Source organism: Lagopus muta, chromosome 6 (genome assembly GCF_023343835.1).
Source record: "Lagopus muta isolate bLagMut1 chromosome 6, bLagMut1 primary, whole genome shotgun sequence".
Classification (NCBI taxonomy): domain Eukaryota; kingdom Metazoa; phylum Chordata; class Aves; order Galliformes; family Phasianidae; genus Lagopus; species Lagopus muta.
In genome coordinates, this window is record NC_064438.1 from 21,472,802 (window position 1) to 21,492,543 (window position 19,742).

At 41.1% G+C, this 19,742-nt stretch overlaps 1 protein-coding gene across 1 annotated transcript in view; it reads left to right on the top strand.

Annotated features, from left to right (window-relative positions):
* The window catches only part of HSD17B12 (hydroxysteroid 17-beta dehydrogenase 12), a 74,601-nt gene extending 54,926 nt beyond the window's left edge, over positions 1-19,675 (top strand). The window contains 5 exon segments of the mRNA XM_048948747.1: positions 1,506-1,540; positions 6,938-7,019; positions 11,770-11,835; positions 17,521-17,670; positions 17,863-19,675. Coding sequence (XP_048804704.1) covers positions 1,506-1,540; positions 6,938-7,019; positions 11,770-11,835; positions 17,521-17,670; positions 17,863-17,967 — 438 coding nt within the window. The 3' untranslated portion in view covers positions 17,968-19,675.
* The last annotated feature ends 67 nt before the right edge of the window (positions 19,676-19,742 follow it).

The window sequence follows — 19,742 nt, forward strand, 5'->3', positions numbered from 1 at the left end:
GCTCACAACTAAAAAATAACATCAAAACCAAATTCCACCCCATGTAAGTGTTCATGCAACAGTAATACTAACATAGCTTGCTACAGTAAGTCAGATTTTTTCTTTTAATAAAAGTGCTTACTGATGTTTTGTTCTCCTCTATATGCTGTTTTAGCTTCATGTTTTCATCTGTTGAGGTAATTTGGTGCTAGTGGGAATATTGCTATATTTTGGTGCCATCAAGCATTTTGTTTTGTTTGGAAAATATTTTTGTTTAAAGATGTGAGAAGTGATAATTTGTATGTCTGATCTGTCTTTGGTGTCAGTCACGATACTTACAAACAGGGTTGGTTGGGAGCAGGGTAGTATTTGGCAGAAACTGAACTTTGACTATATGATTTTTATGATTTTTATAGGCAGCGATTTTGGAATCATTTCATAGTTAAGGATAGTAACAGTATTAGGACTAGTTTTCTTGCAAATTCAAAATTCATCTAAGCTTGGGTCAGTGCTTTGTTTCCTTTGCCACAGCTGCTTGGTCTGTGGTTGGAAGCTTGTTTTTAGGATTACAGCTGTGGAGAATCTTTCAACTGGGTTATAGATGGATTGCTCACAGCCGTGGTGAAGGCAGAGTCTGCAGAGCAGTGGGGAAGTTTTCCTCAGCATGGGGAAAATGTTCTTACTGCAGACACCTGTGTAATCAGCAAAGTAAGCTTCTAGGCTCCTAAATGCTTTCTGTATGCAACATAATATTTATAGCAAGCTGCTGAAAAACTGGGGCTATTGAGAACTTGGTACCAAAGCTGCACCATAGAAGCTTATTTTTTGTTCTTGTTATAGTAATACTCTTACACAAAAGCAGCCCTTGTCAGAAGCAAACTAAACTTCTTTTGCCTGCCTTCTAACAGCAATGATTCTTACTATGTTAATGCTGGTAAGCTTTATATACTTTATTCTAAAATAAAGGAGATATGTTGGAGCAGTGAGTTGATTGACATGGTTACCAGAGCTAGAATGCTCCAGTGCTTTTGTCCAGTGCTCTTGCTGCTCCACGGTTTCTTGTTGTTGTGTTGGTGTTTTTTAAATTTAAAATCAGCAGTTTAGTAAGACTTGCTAAAATGCATTGGCATCGATGATAAATTTAGTCAATCATAAGAAATATAGATGCCTTTTCTGGGGAGAGGAAGATCATACACATATCATAGTACTCTGGTATTTCCATCTTCTTTAGAAGGCATGGATGCTGCAGGGCGGTGGAGGCATTTTTATTTATTCTTATTGCACTTATTGTACTTATGCTGCTAGCTGGCTCGGTTCACCAGTTTCAGTACACACACTGCTTGACAGAGCCAAGTTATCCAGGTAGAATAAAAATAAACTGCCTACGCAAAGTATGGTCTCTGCTTCCCTGAGCTGCGGCCGGGGTGGAGGGGGTGGCAGCTGCTTCTGGGAGGAAGGGAGGCTTCCCTGTCGCTGGCTGTGTGGTGCCTGCATTCTCAGCCATCACGAATGTTTTCTTTTTGCAGATGACACGATTGGTGCTGCCCGGCATGCTGGAAAGGTGAGTCACACTACCACTATCCAGACAAAGTCATCATTATTTATAGGGGAGAATCCTTTCTTGAAAAATTCATTACTGTGACTAATCAGCCTGGTCTCCATGTTTTAATGGCAGAGTAATGCTGGGTGAGTCACGCTGATGGTGCATGAATCATCAGACGGTGGAAGCCTTTTCCACTCGATTCCCTTTTTATTTTTCCTCTCCCTTCTCCACTGTTGTGGTGATTCCTTTTAGAACAGAATTAAAAAGCCCGTCTGACTCATCAGCACTAACTCAACAACCTGCTATTCTGAGGGGGTGGTTACAGTTCCTGGGAATAACCTTCTTAAGGCTATTTCTCTAAGTCATTGTAAGTAAAATGGATGCAAAGAGTATGTTCTCATTATACAGTACGAGGTATATTGAGGAAAGTCTGTGATCATTTGGTGAAGTAGAATTGGAGACCAGCTCTTTAAAAAAGGAGTTAATGCACACCACTGTCATTGCTGGGAGACGTGTACTGACTTCCTAGGCAGCTCCCGGGTGGAACTAAAGGCACCCAGGTTTGGTGCGGTCCCTCCAGGCTGTTCTCTAGCTGGTGTTGACTGCTGCAGGGTGTTTGCTGTCTGCTGCAGCACTAACGCTGGCTCACTGGGGATTGCTTTAGGTTAGAGTTGAGCTGCACTCATAAAAAAAAAAAAGGCTGGAGCAGTGGGGACCAGGTAAACCTCATGAGGTACAACAAATCCAAATGCAAGCTCTTGCAACCCTTACTACCGATACAAGCTGGGAGATGAAAGGGTTGAATGCAGCCCTGCCTAAAAAGACCTGGGAGTAGTGGTGGATAGGAAGCTGGACATGAGCCAGCAATGTGCCCTTGGCGCCCAGAAAGCCAACCGTATCCTGGGCTGCACAAAAGAAGCACGATCAATAGGTCGAGGGAGGTGATCTTCCCACACTGCACTGGTGAGGCCTCACCTGGAATACTGCATCCAGATGTGGAGTCTTCAGTACAGGACAACATAGAGTTGTTGGAGGATGTCCGAGGAGAACCACAAAAATGATTCAGAGGATGGAACTCCTCTCCTGCAAGGTCAGGAGAGAGCTGGGGCTGTTCAGCCTGGAGAAGAGAAGGCCCTTAGGTGACCTGATAGTGGCCTTTCAGTATCTAAAGGTGAGCTACAGGAAAGAAGGAGACAGACCCTTCAGCAGTGTCTGTGGTGATAGAACAAAGGAAAATGGCTTCAGATTTCAAGAGGGTAGAATTAGGTTGGATGTAAGGAAAAGGTCTTTTACAGTGAGGGTGGTGGGGCACTGCAACAGGTTGCCCAGAGATGTGGTTGATGCCTCATCCCTGGAGACTTTCAAGGCAAGGCTGGACAGGATCCTGGGCAGCCTGATCTAGCTATGCACGTTCATTGCAGGGGAGTTGCATTAGATGACTTTTAAAGATCCCTTTCAACTCTTAAGGATTCTATGATAATATTGAGTAAGGCTGCATAGGACTGTGCATGATACTCACTGTGGTATTACCTCCAATGCGGATACTGTAGTGAGTAATACAGTAGGAGCATATAGATGGGGCAAACCTCAAAATATGACTAATAAAGAGGGGGAAAAGATTTTTTTTTTTCTTGTATTCTCTCACAATCTGGAAGTCTTCACTGCAGATCAGGGTTCAGTTATGCTAGTGTTGCACAGATGAAGAGCAAGTGTTTTGTATCTAACATGAAGCTTCTTCATGGGTACAAACTGTCACAGCTAGTGGCCACTCTGGGAGTTGGTACCTTGCACATCAGATTGATGGCAAGCTTAGACTCATTAGTTGAGACAATTTGGAGATAAGAGTGGAAGCAAAAGAAGTTTATTTCATGCGAGAAAACTTGATGTAGAAAAGAAAATTCCAGAATCTGGGAGAGCTGGTTATTGATATTTCTTGAGAAAGATGGGGCCTAGACTGAAGATTGCACTGCAGTGATGGTAGTTAAGGTTCAGAAGACAAATGTTATGTCTTGCCCAGGTCCTCTACATGGCAGATAATGGCAAGTGGCCTATATGAAAACATTGTCCTTCTGAAGAGGGCAACGTCACCAAAGCCATCCTGCTTTGTAGGGATTTAAGTACTCTCAATACGAGTTTTTGGAACTTTGGAACTCTAATGGCAACTTTTTGCCTCAGTTTCTTCTTTGTCTAAGGAAACATCATAGTTATCCATTTTGACTGAGATTGATCTCCTCCATTTCACAGAGCAAAGTGATCATATTCTGCCTGCAGAATGTCCATCTTTCTGTTAGATATTACAGCAGCAGAGGTGGTTTGAATGACAGTAGGGCCCAGGTTTGCTTCTGACTGTCCTTGAGCAAACAATCATGTTTCTTTGTCTCACAACTCCTATCTGCTGGCTCACCTTGGGAATCCTAAGGGCAGCAGTTTGGAAAGAAAGGGTGATCAAAATAATAGAAGGGTTTACACATTTGGAAAGGTTCCGCTTGTGTGGAGCCACTTCACATGGCAGATCAGTTTGAGTCGAAGCTGTGGATGCAAAATGTGCTGCATCTCGCGTGTTCAGGGAGGGCAGTGTGCTGAGCACTCGGGGTCACGCAGTGCACCATTGCATCTTGCACCTGCACTGCGTGCTTTGATTGGGGGTACTTGGAGTTGGCTGGATGGCATTCCTCGGATGGCATTCCTCAGAGCTGAGCGGATGTGCTTTACATCCAGGTCTGTTAGCAGAAAACTTGATGTGTCCCTTACTTCTTATTTTTGATGAGTACCATAGCATCAGACGACTGCCATTTTTGGTAATGGCATTTGGACACTTCTGTGGCTCCTCTCCTGCGCTCTGGACTCTTACAGTGACCATTCATAATCTGCATCTTCCTGTCCACTTAAATGAGCAGTTCCTCTGTCAGCATCCTGGTGAGAGGCTTTACAGAACCGTACATCGAGCCTTGATGTCTTTGGGCACACAGCAGTGAACTCGGTTGACCATTTCTAGACTAACTCCCAACTCTGGTGTTTACTGCTGGGGAAGTAGCAAGTGTCTAATGACATTAGGGAGGAAGCGCTCCTTCCACGGCGTGCAGCTGGAGCGGGCGCTGGTTGCCGCGGCAACAGGACGGCTAAATATAACTGCAGCCACGGGTTGCAGTGAGCAGGGTGGGCTGGGTGCGGCCTGCTGCCCTCGGGGTCCTCTCTGCAGCGCTGCAGAGGTTGGAAGCAATGGGAAATGTTCCCCTGGGTGCCCGTGCACCCCTCCATGCATGCTTCTTGGCTTTACAGGGGAGTCTTGTTGACCCTAGAAATGCTTAATCGTCATCCAGTCCCATCAAGCTTCGTCCTCTGTTACGTGTTGTGGTGGTGACTCCTCCAGCATGAGTGTGGGGAGAGCACTGCCTTCATCAGGTCTACGTTTCACAGTCTTTCAGTTCGTGTCATCTTCCTATTTGCATCGTGGGAGGATAAATGGAGATCTTGATCTTTGTTATTCATTAGTCTTTGTACTCTTGTCGTGGGCTCTTCTTAATAGTCTCTTAAATATCTAAATTGAACCCTTTCACCTCGCTCACCTACCAGTTTTTTTTCTTCCTCCTTTTCTCTCTTCTCAAACCATGAGGTTCTGTCCTGTGTTGGGCAGAGAAGCATTCTGCAGACTTGGCAGGACTTGGAATGTGACAGACGTGTCCCTGCCATTCCCTGCCCATCTCCCCTTGGGCTGCTCTTGGTGACAGTCGCACAAAAGAGAACCAATTCCTTGGTGACTTTAGTTGAATTCTAAAAGGGAATGAGGAGTTGATGTAGAATTCTGCAAAGACTGTGATTAATTCACATTATTTTCTTTAGCATGTGCGGTTGGTTTTGTTAATATTGATTTTTCAGCAGCCATTCCGTAGTCTGCTCACATAGCCTTCTGAGCTCTATAAAAAGTTCCTTGTGGTATTCTCCGATCTGGTAATCTCTTAAAAACTGCACGAATACTCATTTCACTGCTAATCCTCATCTGAGCTCATGGATAAATATCGCAAGCACCACCTGCCTCGATATGAAAAACCTGTAGCATCCACTGGTAGCCTTCTGCTGTTGTGAAAATTCATGATGGTTTTGTAGCCTTTTTTTCTTCATGCCATATATTTGGATCCACGTTACTACTTTGTTTGATCAGCAGAACCTGGCAGGTAACTCTGGAACTCAAGAACTTCAGCAAAAGTGTTTGAAGACCTCAGTGACTGTGAAATGTTTATTTTCTGACATGTCAACTCTCATTTCTGGAATTAATTCCCACTTGTACCATGGCAGAGGCCATGAATCTGTTGTCACAAAGAATCAAAAAAAATTTTTTTAATTGTTGCTTAAGCTCAGCTGTTTGTTTTTAAGATGGTTTCTTAATTCATTGTGGCAGCAGTGGCATAGGCTATGCGTAGGTGAACAAATGTGATAAGAAACTTGTGAATCTACAGCAGCTGAGCTGTGTGATGACCTGTGTGCATGTTCTTTCTTTGCACGGCACACAGAAAACCTTATGGTATGTTCAGGCAAACTGGCTGAGGTCTGCTGTAGGGTAGGAATAAGCAGAGGCAGCTTCCCCTGTATTGGACAGTCTGCTATCATCCTCTTAATAGCTTACTTGCCCTAAATTTTTTAATTAATTCTGATTTCTACATGGCGCTAAGTAACAGGTCTGCTTTTGTACGTAGAACTAGTCATAGAAATGGACATACTCAAAATAGTGACTGGGAAATCCAGGAGTCCGAGTGTCTGTCCTCGTGGCAAATGCTTTAGAAGTGCTTGATGGAGCTGGTGGTAGCTAGTTTCAGGTACTCTTAGCTAACTATTATAGCGGAATACCTGAAATATTACAGTAACACACCTCTAAAATAACTCTTCTGTAGTCATCCACTGCATATCTTCTACACTGTATTAAAATGCTGCTGTGTTTAAGTAGTAGATTCAAATGCTTGCTGTCCTAAAGATCCGTTGTGAAGGTAGCACTTGGAAGATGTGTAGATTTATGACAAAAGGAGTTATCGAAGTGTAATCCATGTTACAAACTTGTCATTTCTGCCACCTTAACCCAAGGTTTAAAAGTTGCCTTCTGAATTCATGCCAAATTCTCTTGATTGGTTTTTGCATAGTTGAGCTCAATAAACATATACTGGAGCTGGATTCTCTTGCTGTATTGACCTTGGAGTTATTCCTGATTTATACCAGCTACTTGAATATTTACATTGTGCTTGAAGGGATATTAGTAAATTTCAGTTTAGAATTTGATTGAAGTTTTTAAACACGTCTTAATTATCTCAGTTGCATCCTAAAGACTTTCTTAGGGCTTGCAGTAATTTTATGAAACATGAAAGGGTGTTTTGTTTTGTTTTTTTTATTGTTGCTGCTTATGTCATTGGAATTTATCTTCACTTTCAGATCAAAAGGGGTAATCTTGAACATCTCATCAGCTGCTGGGATGTATCCAACTCCACTGCTCACTCTTTATTCTGCAACCAAGGTAAATATTCTTTTGTATGCTGAAATCAAGTGTCAAATGTGAGCTAACTCTACAGAAATAAATGTTTTGGTGTCCATCTAGTGGTGCTTTCATGAACTAAAAGTTCTAACTTAAAATTTGCAAATAGTGGAAACTGGAAGGTCAGTATAAAAATGAATGCAGAGGCTTGCTGGTGTGGAAACTACTATTTTATATATTACATCACATGACAATTTTATATACTGCATCACACACAACAAAGGGTGTTACTGTACCAAGCAGTCTTAATGTGAGGCTAAGGAAGGATGCTGACAGAGTTTAGTACAACTTCTTATTTTGAGACTTTGAAGCAAGTCTCATTGTCTAGTCTTAAAGAAGATAAATACATATGATAAGGATGTATGTACATATGTATTTAAGTAGGATTCTTCTGGTGCTTGCAGGAAGCAAAGATTTTTCTTCGTTTTTGATTATTTGCTTTAAGTTTAGTGCTTCAGTTAAGAGAAAAAAATAGAGTTCTAGTGCATTGCCAGCACCAAATAATTATTTTCTCTTGAGCTGCTGGCCATATGTCCTGCTAATGTAGCCTAGTGTGTAGTTTGTTTGTCTTGCAGTGGGTGGGTTATTGGCTTACCTTCTCCCTAGCAGCCACCATAAATTCCAGGTTCTTTGCAACAGCACTGATACTTAGCCAACATTAAGACATGGACTATCCTACTTGGTATGCAGAACTTTGCACTTCACTCTGTGCCTGTCAAGAAATCTCATGAAGTTTAACAATCATCAAGTTGAACGGGGTCCCTCTGGACTGAAGCTCTGTCGTGTCAGCCACTCCATCTAATTTTGTCATCTGCAAATGTGCTGAGAATGTAGTATGTGCCATCATCTAGGTTGCTGATGGCAGATATTGAAGAATATGGGCCTTGGTATTGATCTGTGAGGTTCTGTGCTTGTTACCAGCCAGATGTCAAGCCATTAATCACGGCCCTTTGAGCCAGGTGGTCCAGACAATTTTCTATCTATCCAGCAGTTTGTCCTTTCAGCACATATCTGCTCAACTTCCAAATGAGAACGCCGAAGAAGATGATATCAAATATATGCTCTCAAGACATACAGTATATTATTACTCTAAATCTACATTTCATGTTAAATTTATTGCTCCGGTTTCTCGTTGTGTCATCTGGAACAGTTTTGTCTTTCTGCAGCCAGGGTTAGTTTTATTCCCAAGGTATCTGTACGAGCTTCTGAAATGTTCAACTAAAACATCTCCTTTTAACACCCAAAGGCAAAACATGGCTTCACAGTATACATAACAAAAATAAATGCAAGAGGTATATATGACATGATATTCAAACAGTACAGCACTATGGTTTTATTTAGATACAACCAGCAATTGCCTTCAATACTTAAAGAATTTCAGAGTTTAACCAGAACCTTGATGGAACATAGGTGCTTTCAGTCAGTGGTATTCATGTCAGAACAGACCTGTGTTTCCTTTAAACTCAGCTAAATTTTCATATATCAAAAGAAAAAGTTAGCATGCTTTTTTTATTTACACTGAAGAAATATTAGTGCGAGTAAGGGATATTAAAGTTCAGAAATTGTGAAAGCCTGAATTAGCAATAGCTGATAAAATTTGCTCTTGAAATAGCTATTTTCTGACAGCACGCTTCTGCTTTAATGTGAAAGGTCACTTCTGTTGTGGCATTGCCTTCAGCTTTATCAAATAATGTGAGCTTCTGATTTTAGAGATAATATACCTTAGGCTGCTTTGCCTAGTCTTTTTTTCAATTAGAATCTCAAATATTCCTCCCTTCCTCCTAAGAAACTCAATTACAGGCTAAGTAATCTGCCTATTCTCAGCACTGCTCGTCTTCTACCACAGAAAGATTAGTAAGCATGAAAGTGACTCCACTAATGTAGCTATAGAAAGACTGTATCTGCAGTTTCTAGGGTTTTTTCCTCATCTATATAGAGGGGTTTTAAAGTATAGTATCCTCCGGATCTAAGTCAATGGCTTTGGCTAATTGTCAGGAACATAAGCAGTCCAAGTCTTTAACCTTCATGTGGAGAATTCCCTATTAGATGCTTTAAAAGGAATCATACTCCTGCTTTTTGACAGGCTTCCCTATCTACCTGCATTAATACCAATGCAAAGTGAAAGATGTTTGTTTTTTATTTCCCCACCATTTCTCAAGTATTTGGATTTGTTACTAGATATCCAAGGAGAGGAAATTGGCTCTTGTGTGCTGCATTTATCTGCTTATTCGGAGGGTTCTTATTTGGAGATCATTCTTAGGACTTTTTAAAGTCATAGGCTATTGCCATGGTTTTATGTTTTTTGGTTTCCAGTATTCCACATCATAACATCATGAAGTGCACTGGGAGTTAAAGTGTTAATGCTCCAGTTCCAGGTACCTATCCCTGTACATGAGGGATACATAGGAAGTCATGGGATCTGGCCCTTCCAGGTGGGGCAGTCTCCTCCTGCCTGGCAGTGGGTGCTGGAGGCTGCTTTCCTAGCCATTCCAAGCTTTTCAAGTTTGACTCAGTCTCAGGAACTCTCTCTCCTATCTTATTTGATTTATCAGTCTCAATTTCAATTAGATTGTATTATATTGTGTTATCTTGCATTCTGATATCATAGTTAGTAAAATAAGTTTTCCTCCATAGATCGTTTCTGCTGTTTTTTCCTTCCTTCCTTGAGCCCAGCTCCCATCTTCCTATCCCTTTTCCTTTTCCCTTCCCATTCTGTGGGGCCAGGAGGGTTGGGGGACCATGGGCCTACTGCCCCCCTGTCATGGGCTTAGATTGATCTAGTTAACTCTGACAGTTTTTGGAGCACTTTTGAGCATCTGGAGGTTAAAAACAAACAAACAAACAAAACTAGCTTTTCTTGAAATGATTCTTGAAGAAGGAAAAAATCCAGTGTTTATTTGGAAACTGGAAGTTGCTTGTTCCTTCTCAGGTAAAACAAACATTTTCTTTATTGCACAGCTCGCGCTGAGCTGTAGAGATGACTCTCTTTATACGGTCTCTCCGTATTTGAAGCAGTAACTGATTTCAGGACTGTCATGTGGAAGCAGCTAGAACTTTGAATTATCAGAGCACTTTGTGATTAACAGAATATAGTTTGTTTTGTTTATTCTTAATAGGTTACTGATATACTCTGCTGTGTGGTTATCACACGTATATCTGACAACAGCATTCAGAGCCTGCACCGAACCATTTGTGCAAACATATGAGTTCCTCATATTGTTGCAGTAACACTGCTAGCTCACACTAATCCTTGCTGTTATGTGTGATTTTCAGAGACTTGATGCTGAGTACTGTCTTTCATTAAGAACTTACACTGGTGAGGAAAAGAGAAAAAGAATAGTTGTGCAGAAGATAAGCTAATTTGATTTAATGAGCCTACTTCTAGCTGGTACATGTAACTTGAAGATGAAGAATAAAAAGACATATCTGCTACACAGCAAAATCTATTTTTCTTTCACATCTTGTGCATGCTTAGAAAAGTATAGAAATAGTCCAGCAGCGTGGGAGTGTTTCTTTACTTTGTGCATTGGCTGAGTACAGTAGGATGGTCTTAATAGGGAAAACACTGGACACTGCAAACTTCAAGCACTGGTTTCAGGTAGAACTTGTGCTAATCCACTAATGACACGGCCAGCAAAAGAAGATGGTAAAGTAGGTGCAGTATTAGAGCTTTGCTGCTTGTTCTGGCACTGGTCTGAAGCAAAAGCTGCTATTTTTAATAGCCTTCTTTTCTCTACAGCTACATCTTCTTCCAAGTAGTCTTTTCCACCCTTAATGATTCTGTGATTCTCTGTTGTTCTTAAATACGTGAACTGGTTTATTATGTATTTATTTTTGCTTCAGTTATGGGTGTAACAGTTTTACTTCCTTCAGCCGAGGGCACTGTTTATCCTACTGAGCCATATCATTATTCTAAAACAAGAAATGATAGTAGAACATAACATTTTGTTTCATTTGACTTGGGGAGAGAAGATGGTTTAGAAGAAAGGGAGAGGGAATCTGTGCTGGTTTGAACTGCTGAGTAGCCTTGGATTATTAGGTCAGTACTTTTGTATCGAGGTGTGAGGTGTGCATCTTGGAGTAAGTGGTGAGGGAGAGGGCAGCAAGTGGGCCTCCAGTTATGGTGGTGGTGTATCAGATGTGACAGCAGGTTCACATATCCAACTTTCAGCCCTTTTGCTTCCTTCTTTAAATATTTGGTCTTGAAAATTCTAAAAACTTCCAGGAGTTTGGAAGACAGTTTATGATAGTGGACAGTTTATGGGTAGAGACTTGGAAAAAACATCATCACAGAATGTTCTTAATGTTCTTAAATATTAAAAGGAAAAAGGTGGGGTTTTTAAACACGTTTTAAAAACCTCGCATAGGAGAAATTTAAATTGCTCTTTTTAAAAGAAATCTAAGGAGATGACACGCACAATGAATAATGTGAACTCAGTATTATTTTCCTTTTTTAACTGGACTTTATGTAACAAATGTAGTTCATCTTCCTTGTAAATTAAAAAGGGTTTTATTTGTTTAGATAGTCTCATTTCTGTAAAAATGCTTCGTAAGCGTGAGGTTTCTATTGAGATGACATTGCTGTAATCTGCAAAGTTTCTTTGAAAGCCTGAGGTTTTTCACTTTGAAAACAGGAGCTATAAATAGTAAATCAAATATGCTTACATAAAGCTCCAAACGATAGCTTCCATTTTAATGCACAGCATACTGCATATTTCTCTTTTCTCTGTAGGCTTTTGTGGATTACTTCTCTCGAGGCCTCCATGCAGAATACAAGAGCAAGGGCATCATTGTGCAGGTGAGTAGCTTCTCATGTAAGCGTGGTTACCACAGCAACATCGGTGTCTTGGTAACAAAAGGAAATCAGCATATTCTTTTATTCATGAACATGACACAAATTAGGGATGAGGATTTCCTTTGATAATTAGCAGCTTTCTTAAGTTACCTGAAACAATGCATCTTGAAATAACAAATATATATATATATATATCTTACCTAAAGTTGGTGATCACACTTTTAGGTATAATGCATTGCAGAAGATTGTGTGCTACTCTTTAAGGTACACCTGTGCAGCTTAATCTTCTGGAATCTACTTTTGAACTGCTTTCATACAGATACTGAATAAGTAAAAGACTGAAATAGTAGCAGTCCCTTCCCTACGTGTCAGTGAGCCAACTGCTAGTATAAGCATAATAACAAGAACAAAAACCTTAGACTCCTAATATGCAATAGGCTGATACAGATTTTCTGCAGTACTTGATTTCCATGTTTATAGTGAGTTTTGTTTTGTCCCACTTGTTCACATTCCATGTGGTTTTTTGGGCTTTTTTTTTTTCCTTTGTAGATATATATTAGAGCAAAGTTTCTCGGCTTTATAGGGATTTTGCATTAATATTAGTGTTTGCTTCCCAAGTGCTGCTAAAGTTTCCAGACTCCGTTATGGATCACAGCTGCTGAGTTCTTCATTAGTAATTACATCTGTTGCTCTCAAGAGCAATGATCAGCCGTGATAAAAGTGGTGGAAGATTTTACCTGTACTGCAGAGACAATTGTGAATCTTCTAATATTCAGTTAGGGTTCATACAAACAGTATTAGCCCATGTCCATTCCTTTGTCTTTGCTTTCCTCCTATTCTGTACAGTGATTTTCAAAGCCACCTGACTCCAGGGGCGCTGTGAGAGTAAGGAGCAAAGATGCTTGTCTAATTTCTGCAGTCATTAAGCGTGAGAGTGCGGTTCTTCTTGTTGGTATTGAAACACAAGGTTTTAAAACTCAAGGCTATATTACTGTTTGACTTACTGGATTTTTTGTTTTCCTTTCAACTGTATTTATTGAAAAGAACTCATCACTAGGAAATGTCCTGTCCCAATTCCTGAGAGGATTGTGTTAGCCTGTTAAGAAAGTTACCGGCTGAGCTATTCCCACGCAGTCTCTGACCATTCAATGGCAGCCCTATTTAAACCTCTATCAAACACCTTAAAGGGTGCTGTTTATTTTGGGGCCTGTTAGCAAAGGGGTGAGAGTAAGCTAGCAAAAAAAAGCTCCCGAGAGCATTCTAACCACTGTTGTTCTAGAACTTCTTGACGTCAGATAAGATGGCATTAGCATTGTGTGGGTAACAAGTTACACCTTGCTCTAGAGCTCTCAAAGCATAACTTTTCGGACTGCTTGACACTGCAGTAGCACCCTGAGATGTTCCTTCAGCCAAATCAATTTTCTCTCATCAACAGTGGATGCATAAAAACTTGACACTCTGATCAGATTCACATTCAGTTTACATAGTGGTTTGTGTGCTTTCCTGTCTTGAAACAGATTGAACTAGAGCTTCTTATGTTGTCTTGTCTACTCATTTCCTTCTTTACTCAGAAGGCTTTCCAGGCCTTTCCTGTCTTCAGCTCCAGACCCCCCTGCAACAATTTTACCTTAGTGCAAGCTCTTTAGCGTTATTACTTTTACTCTGTATGTATTACATGTTATCCCTCTCCCCTGAGGGATTCAATTTCTATATCGTAGATTTATCTTCATGTAACACAGCTGTCCTTCCAGTTGTTTCTTCAGTGCACAATATGGCCCTCTTTTAATCTGTGCTCAGAGTGTCTCAGACTGAAGGAACTGGTGGTGTTGGTTTGCTGTGCTGACCTCTTTGTGAGAAGTCTCACGTGGGTAAGAGCAATGCCTCATTTGCATGGGGAGAATGTCCTCTGAGTGTGGCTTATGTAATAATATTATAGAGTTTGAGGCAGCCTGGAAAGCATAGCTGCCTGCTTGCTACTATGTATGGTGCCATTGCATATGGGTGAAAATGAACATCATGCAGTATCTTTAAACAACAGCCTGCACGGAAGGAAGCTTATCAATGAAACTGAACTACTGAGTATCTCTGTGTATTGTGACTTTCTTAAATAAGCATGTCAGACAGGTGGAGCTCAAGTGGGATGGGTGACATTCTTAACTGTCTTCTGGACTTGTAATTACACAATTCTAGACTCTGCTTTGAGTTATTAGCGAAGAATGTGTTTCTGGGATTCTTACTGCATTTGTCTTTGATTCTGGAGATGGGAAGATCCAGCCTTTTGCTAATCCTATCTTGTTCAATCATCTAAAATCTAAAACAAGATGCAGCACCTCTTGGTACTTCTTCATCAAACGGTAGCAGGTCCTGGCTTGTCTAATTCTAGAACTCGTTGCCCTCAACTCAGATCAGGACATTCAGCTGAATCTTTTATATTTTGAAGTACAAACATCAGGTAGCTCTTCGTTTTGAAAACACCTCATTCTCCTAATAAAGCATACTGATTCTCTTTTCTACATTCATAAGATCAGTAAGTCATCTAATAGGATTTATTTCCTGCTCAAACATACTTACTGGCACACAGCTCCGTGGCAATCAAGCTGGGTGTGATTTCTCCCTCCCACCCTTCCATGAGGTCTGTGGCTTTTTGCTGCTACTGAGAGTACCTGCTACTTACAGGCATGCTGAAACAAGCTCTGGCAACATAAGTGGTTTCTGTGGAAGGTATGTCCATCCTTGAAAAGCCTTGCAGAGCAGCCTGGAGGAGTTTGATTCAGATACTGTGTTTCATTTGGGAAAATCCCTCCTTAAGTTAGGATGTCTGATCGTTATTTTCTGCTGTCTTCACAAGCATAAACGTGCTGATAATTACTTCAGTGTGAGAGTATTTAGAGATGAGTGCTTGGAGGAGAAGGAAGTGTTGTACCTTTGAGATGTGCTGTACCTACCTGTGTTTGTAACCAGGCGGTATCATCCTCCCAGAATTTTTTCTAACTGGTGTTGTTGCTTTAAGAGGAGAATGAAGAAGGAGCTGCTCATTTATGACTCAGCTTATTACAGAATATCTATGCATACTGAAAAGATGAAGGGGAAAAAAATACAACCAAAAAAACCTCAGTAGGACATGCTATTCTAACGGTGTTAAATGCAGTATGAACACACAGTATGGGGAGGAACTACTTTTGAGATTAGGATATAAAAAAGCTATGAAAATACTTTCAGTACCTTACATTATTAACATAAATGAAGATTAAATCTGGCTTTCTGTATCAACAAATATGCTTTTCCTTCAGAAAGCTTGATGGGTGATGGTAAGCTGTAACTCGCTTGTTGGCTAAGACTGCTGAATTCCAGATAGCATGTCCCTAAATGTAGGCAGTGCTTTGCTTTTCTGGGTTAGGTGAGCCTGATGACCAATAGCTGTCACAACTTCAATTTGTTATGCTAATTTTATTGCAGTCTGTGTCCTTGTCTTCTCATTCCTAAGCTCCTATAAACCACTAATGAATATTACAAGTGCGTTCCTGTGAAGATTAGCTGACGAATCTTCTTGGAGCCATTAGGAAAACTGCACTCACTTTGGACTGTTTGAAATTCATCGCTTTGACCTTCAGAAATGTAGTGCTTTTAATTTCAGGCTTGTGCTTCCAGTTGGGCTCACCGTATGAAAGGGTTAATTCTGTGTTTGTTTACATCTGTATGGGAGGGGTGTGGAACTGTAGCAAGAATCAGGTGGAAAGGAGTGGGAAGGACTGCAAGGATTTCTCCTGATCATCTTTTGGAAAAATCTCTGCATGGAAAGTTTCTGCAGACTTTCTGAAACTTTCTTTGAGTGTTGGAAAACATTGCTTGGTTCTTTAACCCTTTATTTTACTGATAACTCTTTAAATTCCTGTTAATATCAGCATTTTGCATCTAAATTTGGTTACTGTGCATAGCAGAAGTGGAACAGTGAAAACTTTTGTTACCTGCTTTCTTCAACTATATTCACTATGTTGAAGTGTTAGATGCTGCTGGGGAAACACATGGGAATTCAGATCTTTCTTTTTAAAACTGAAATGGAAATGCATAAACAAGCTATTCTGACTTCTGGTTTGTTCATGTCCTTGTAGCATAATTAGAAGAAACTTCTGCTCAGGGCCTGAAATCATTCTTGTTGAATCCATATGATGTTGAATGCAATTCTGTGGGCTGGCCAGTTTTAATAGATAGATAATAGATTCAATTCAGAAACGTAACAAAAAGTGGACAAAACTTAAACTAGACACCTACTGATATTACAGTGTCCGACTCCATTGGTTTATGTACCAAGGTTTTGGGAGGGGGAGGCCGCAAGGATGGCTGCTGTGAGCAGAGTGCAGGAAAGCTGCCCCATGTGAATTAAGAGCCAGCTCCATTTGGCTCCAAAAGGAACAAGCTGCTGGCCAGAGCTGAGCCATGAGCAATGCTTATTCTGCCTCCAGGAGAGCAGATTTAAGAAAAGAAAAAAAAAAAAGCTGAGAAATTGCAGTTGGGAAGGAAAAGTGAGAAAATGGAGAGAAACGGTCCTTCAGGCACTGAAGTCAGTGCAGAAGGAGAGCAGGAGGTGCTCCAGGCACAGAGCAGCTGTTCCCTACAGTCAGAGAGAGGCCCACAGTGGAGCAGGCTGCATCCCAGCCCATGTGCACTACGTGGAGCAGATCTCCGTGTGCACCCATGGAGGAGTGGAAGAGGATGAGTGGGAGGAAGGTGTCTTTAGTTTGTAGATTTCACTCTCTAGTCTGTTAGTAATAGGCAATAAATTATTGGATATCTCCCTAGGTTGAATCTGTTCTGCCCATAATGGTCAGCAATCTTGTCCCTACCTCAACCTCAGTGCCCCTGTTCTCCTCTTCTTTCTTCAAGGAGATGAAGTGAGGAAGCTTAGCTATGTGTATAGGCAAAACCACCACACTGAATAGTTTTCTTATCAAAGCTTTCGGTGACTTTAAGTCAGTGGTGAATGCTTACGCTTCTGAGGCTTGTAGTTGTTCCTTTCACTCACGTTACGCTCTTCAGAGCTGGGGAAGGTGATGTTTCTGAGATCATATGGTCACTGTTCTTTTAAAGACTAAATATTTTGACACAAGTTTCTGGAGTGTAACTTGCCCAAGTACGCTGAGTTTAGAGATGATGTTCTTATTCTGAGATCTACTAGTGTAGCAGAAGGGGAAGGATGCTTTTCAGATACCTGCTATAAAGGTTTGCAACTCGTGGTGCTCACTGTTGGGGCAAACTGTGCCAAATGCAGGTACTGAATCATTGGTATAGCTGTAGGACTGTGCTTATCTTTGGATATCCTTCTCAAAGTGCTGGTAAGGTTCCAATGTTTGTAAGATTGCAAGATCTCTGAGGTATTAATATCTGGTTGAACAGCTTCAGTTTGTGGCATTCTGACTACTTCAGAGGCCAAGGTTGAGAAGTTGAAAGTAAGCATGCGAAAGGCATGGCTTGTGGGCCCATTATGAGGTGTGTTACAGGATAGCTGATGGAAAATGTTAGTACTGTGCGCTGGGATGTTGTAATCAGAATTAAAAAGAAGTCTAATTTAAGCTAGTGTGTTTCAAAATTCAGCGTGTAGGTTACCTGATTGCTAGTGGTTTGGGTTCCTTATTGAATCTGTAAGTTAATTTGGAAGTGTTCTGTGCCTATTGTGATCTTTCCTACTTGCAGAGTGTTCTCCCATATTACGTGGCAACAAAACTGTCCAAAATCCGCAAGCCAACCTTCAGTAAGCCCAGTCCTGAAACTTTCGTGCGAGCTGCCATAGGCACAGTAGGCCTGCAGTCCCAGACCAACGGGTGCCTGCCCCATGCCATCATGGTAAGTCACCTCGGGAGACACAAGGATCTGATATGTTCTATCTGCCTGATAGAAGAGCAGTTTAGAATAGTAAAGAACAAAAATGGATTTTATTTAACTTGTAATCATAATTTTGTAACATTTACAAGTACTGGTATTGATTTAGCCTCGTACAGCCTGTAAAAACTGAGCCTTTTCTCCTTTGATTTCAAGGCCTGGATCTTCTCTATTCTACCTACACCTGCTGCCAAGAGTTTAGTCATGAAAACAAACAAACAAATACGGGCTCGTTTTTTGAAGAAGCTGAAGGAGAAGTAAATAGCAAGCAGCTAGATCTCAGAAGCCTGGAACTCCTGCAGGTTCCATGCCTGCACCTCAGCACTGTGTAGACCTAATGTTTTAAACAACTGCGGTTGTAAGTGTGCTTTCTAATAAGCAAAACTGTATTGTTTAGAGAATACAGACAAATTCTTGACTTCTAATACTGATTTCAAAATAGGCTTTATTTGTTTATAGGTTTATTGAGTTGGGAAGTGTTTTGGACTAAAATTACGCTATGCTTTAAGAAATACTTAAACAGACTTGATCAGACACTGCACTGCTGAAGAACAGCTTGGTCATATAGCATCCATCACATCTGAGTCTTATGACTGTGGGTGACGGGCAGAACAATAGTAGTTCTCTGGCATATTCAGAGGTAGGGATGTGTGGGAAGGAAGTGTATTTCTTTGAAAAGGAAGCCTGGTTCTGTTCAGAGTGTAACTTCTCCCAGCTTGGGTTTAGGATACTTGCAAGGATTCATCATTGTCAGCCAGCTAGCAAGTGCTCCCCTGCCACATGGCCCAGTCGAAGGAACTGGGACACCATGGGCAGGGGGGGCAGACTCTGGCTATGTTGAAGTCATCTCTCTGCAAAAGAGTACCTCCACTTCAGACTTCTGTGTAACTTAGAAAGGATCACCACTTGGGAAGGATGACCACAAAATGGTCCTTAGCGTGATGTTTTCAGAAGTCTGCTCATGGATTGGTACTGTCTTGAAATGGATTCTTGCACCAAAACCTGAGCAGTCATTTATGTGAACTTCAAGGGTTCAGTGTGACTTTTGGTTATGAATTTGAGGGAAGTGAGCCAAAGAACCCTAACAAACCCAAATGAGTGTGATTGCTCATCTACAAATGTATACATAAAATAACATTTCAGTAAGTGTTTAAATTCTTGCTTCTTGAATATGAAGTCAACTCTTCAGTTGTATGTAGCTTCGATTTGTAAAGTTTTTACAAGTTCAGTGCCTGCTGTCTGTAATAGAGGATGATAGCACAGCGTGGCTAAATGTCGAGTTACGTGTTACTTGCTAGTTGCTATGTAAGAGACCACTGGCACTTCAAAAGCAGAGCTTGAGATGAGTTACTTTCCTTTAGCACTTTCTGCAGTACATCAGTCCGTCTTTTGATGAGGCCCTTCAGAATGTGATTCTTGACTTACTTACAAACAAGAACCAGTAAACTTCTTTAAACGTGGAACTTTTCTGTTTTCAGTGTACTTGATTTGTTCTATAGAAGCTCTGAGATGGGTCAGAGTACATGAGAGGTCTGCACTGCTGTTGTCTATTACCTGATCTCTAAAGATGTGGTTCCTATCATTCCTTTCTGTGTGAAATGCACCAGAACTTCCAAGCCAGATTGAATGGCAAGTGGTACCAGTGTTTTCAGTGGTGAGTGGCTGCAGGTTGGTTTTGGTCCCTGAGGAACAGTTCCGAGCTCTGGTTTTGAAGTGTTGCACTGAGACACGATTTGGGGCTGACATTCCTGTACAGTGAAGAAAACCTGAATACCGATGCAATGGTGCTGCTCAGATCTGAGCTGAAGATCCTGTCCCATAGTTTTCTTCATTACTACTTTTTTGGAGCAGCAATGGAGAGACTGGTGGTACCAGTTCTGTAAGCCTGGAGGTGACGTGGAAGCATTGGACTAACTGATCTGTGTGTGTTTTCACTTGGTCAAACAAATAAAATGACATTCACTCTGAATCTTTGGCGTGTCGGTTTCCTTCTTAAAACCGGTCACTGAAGCAGCGCAATGAGCCCTTAGCCGGAG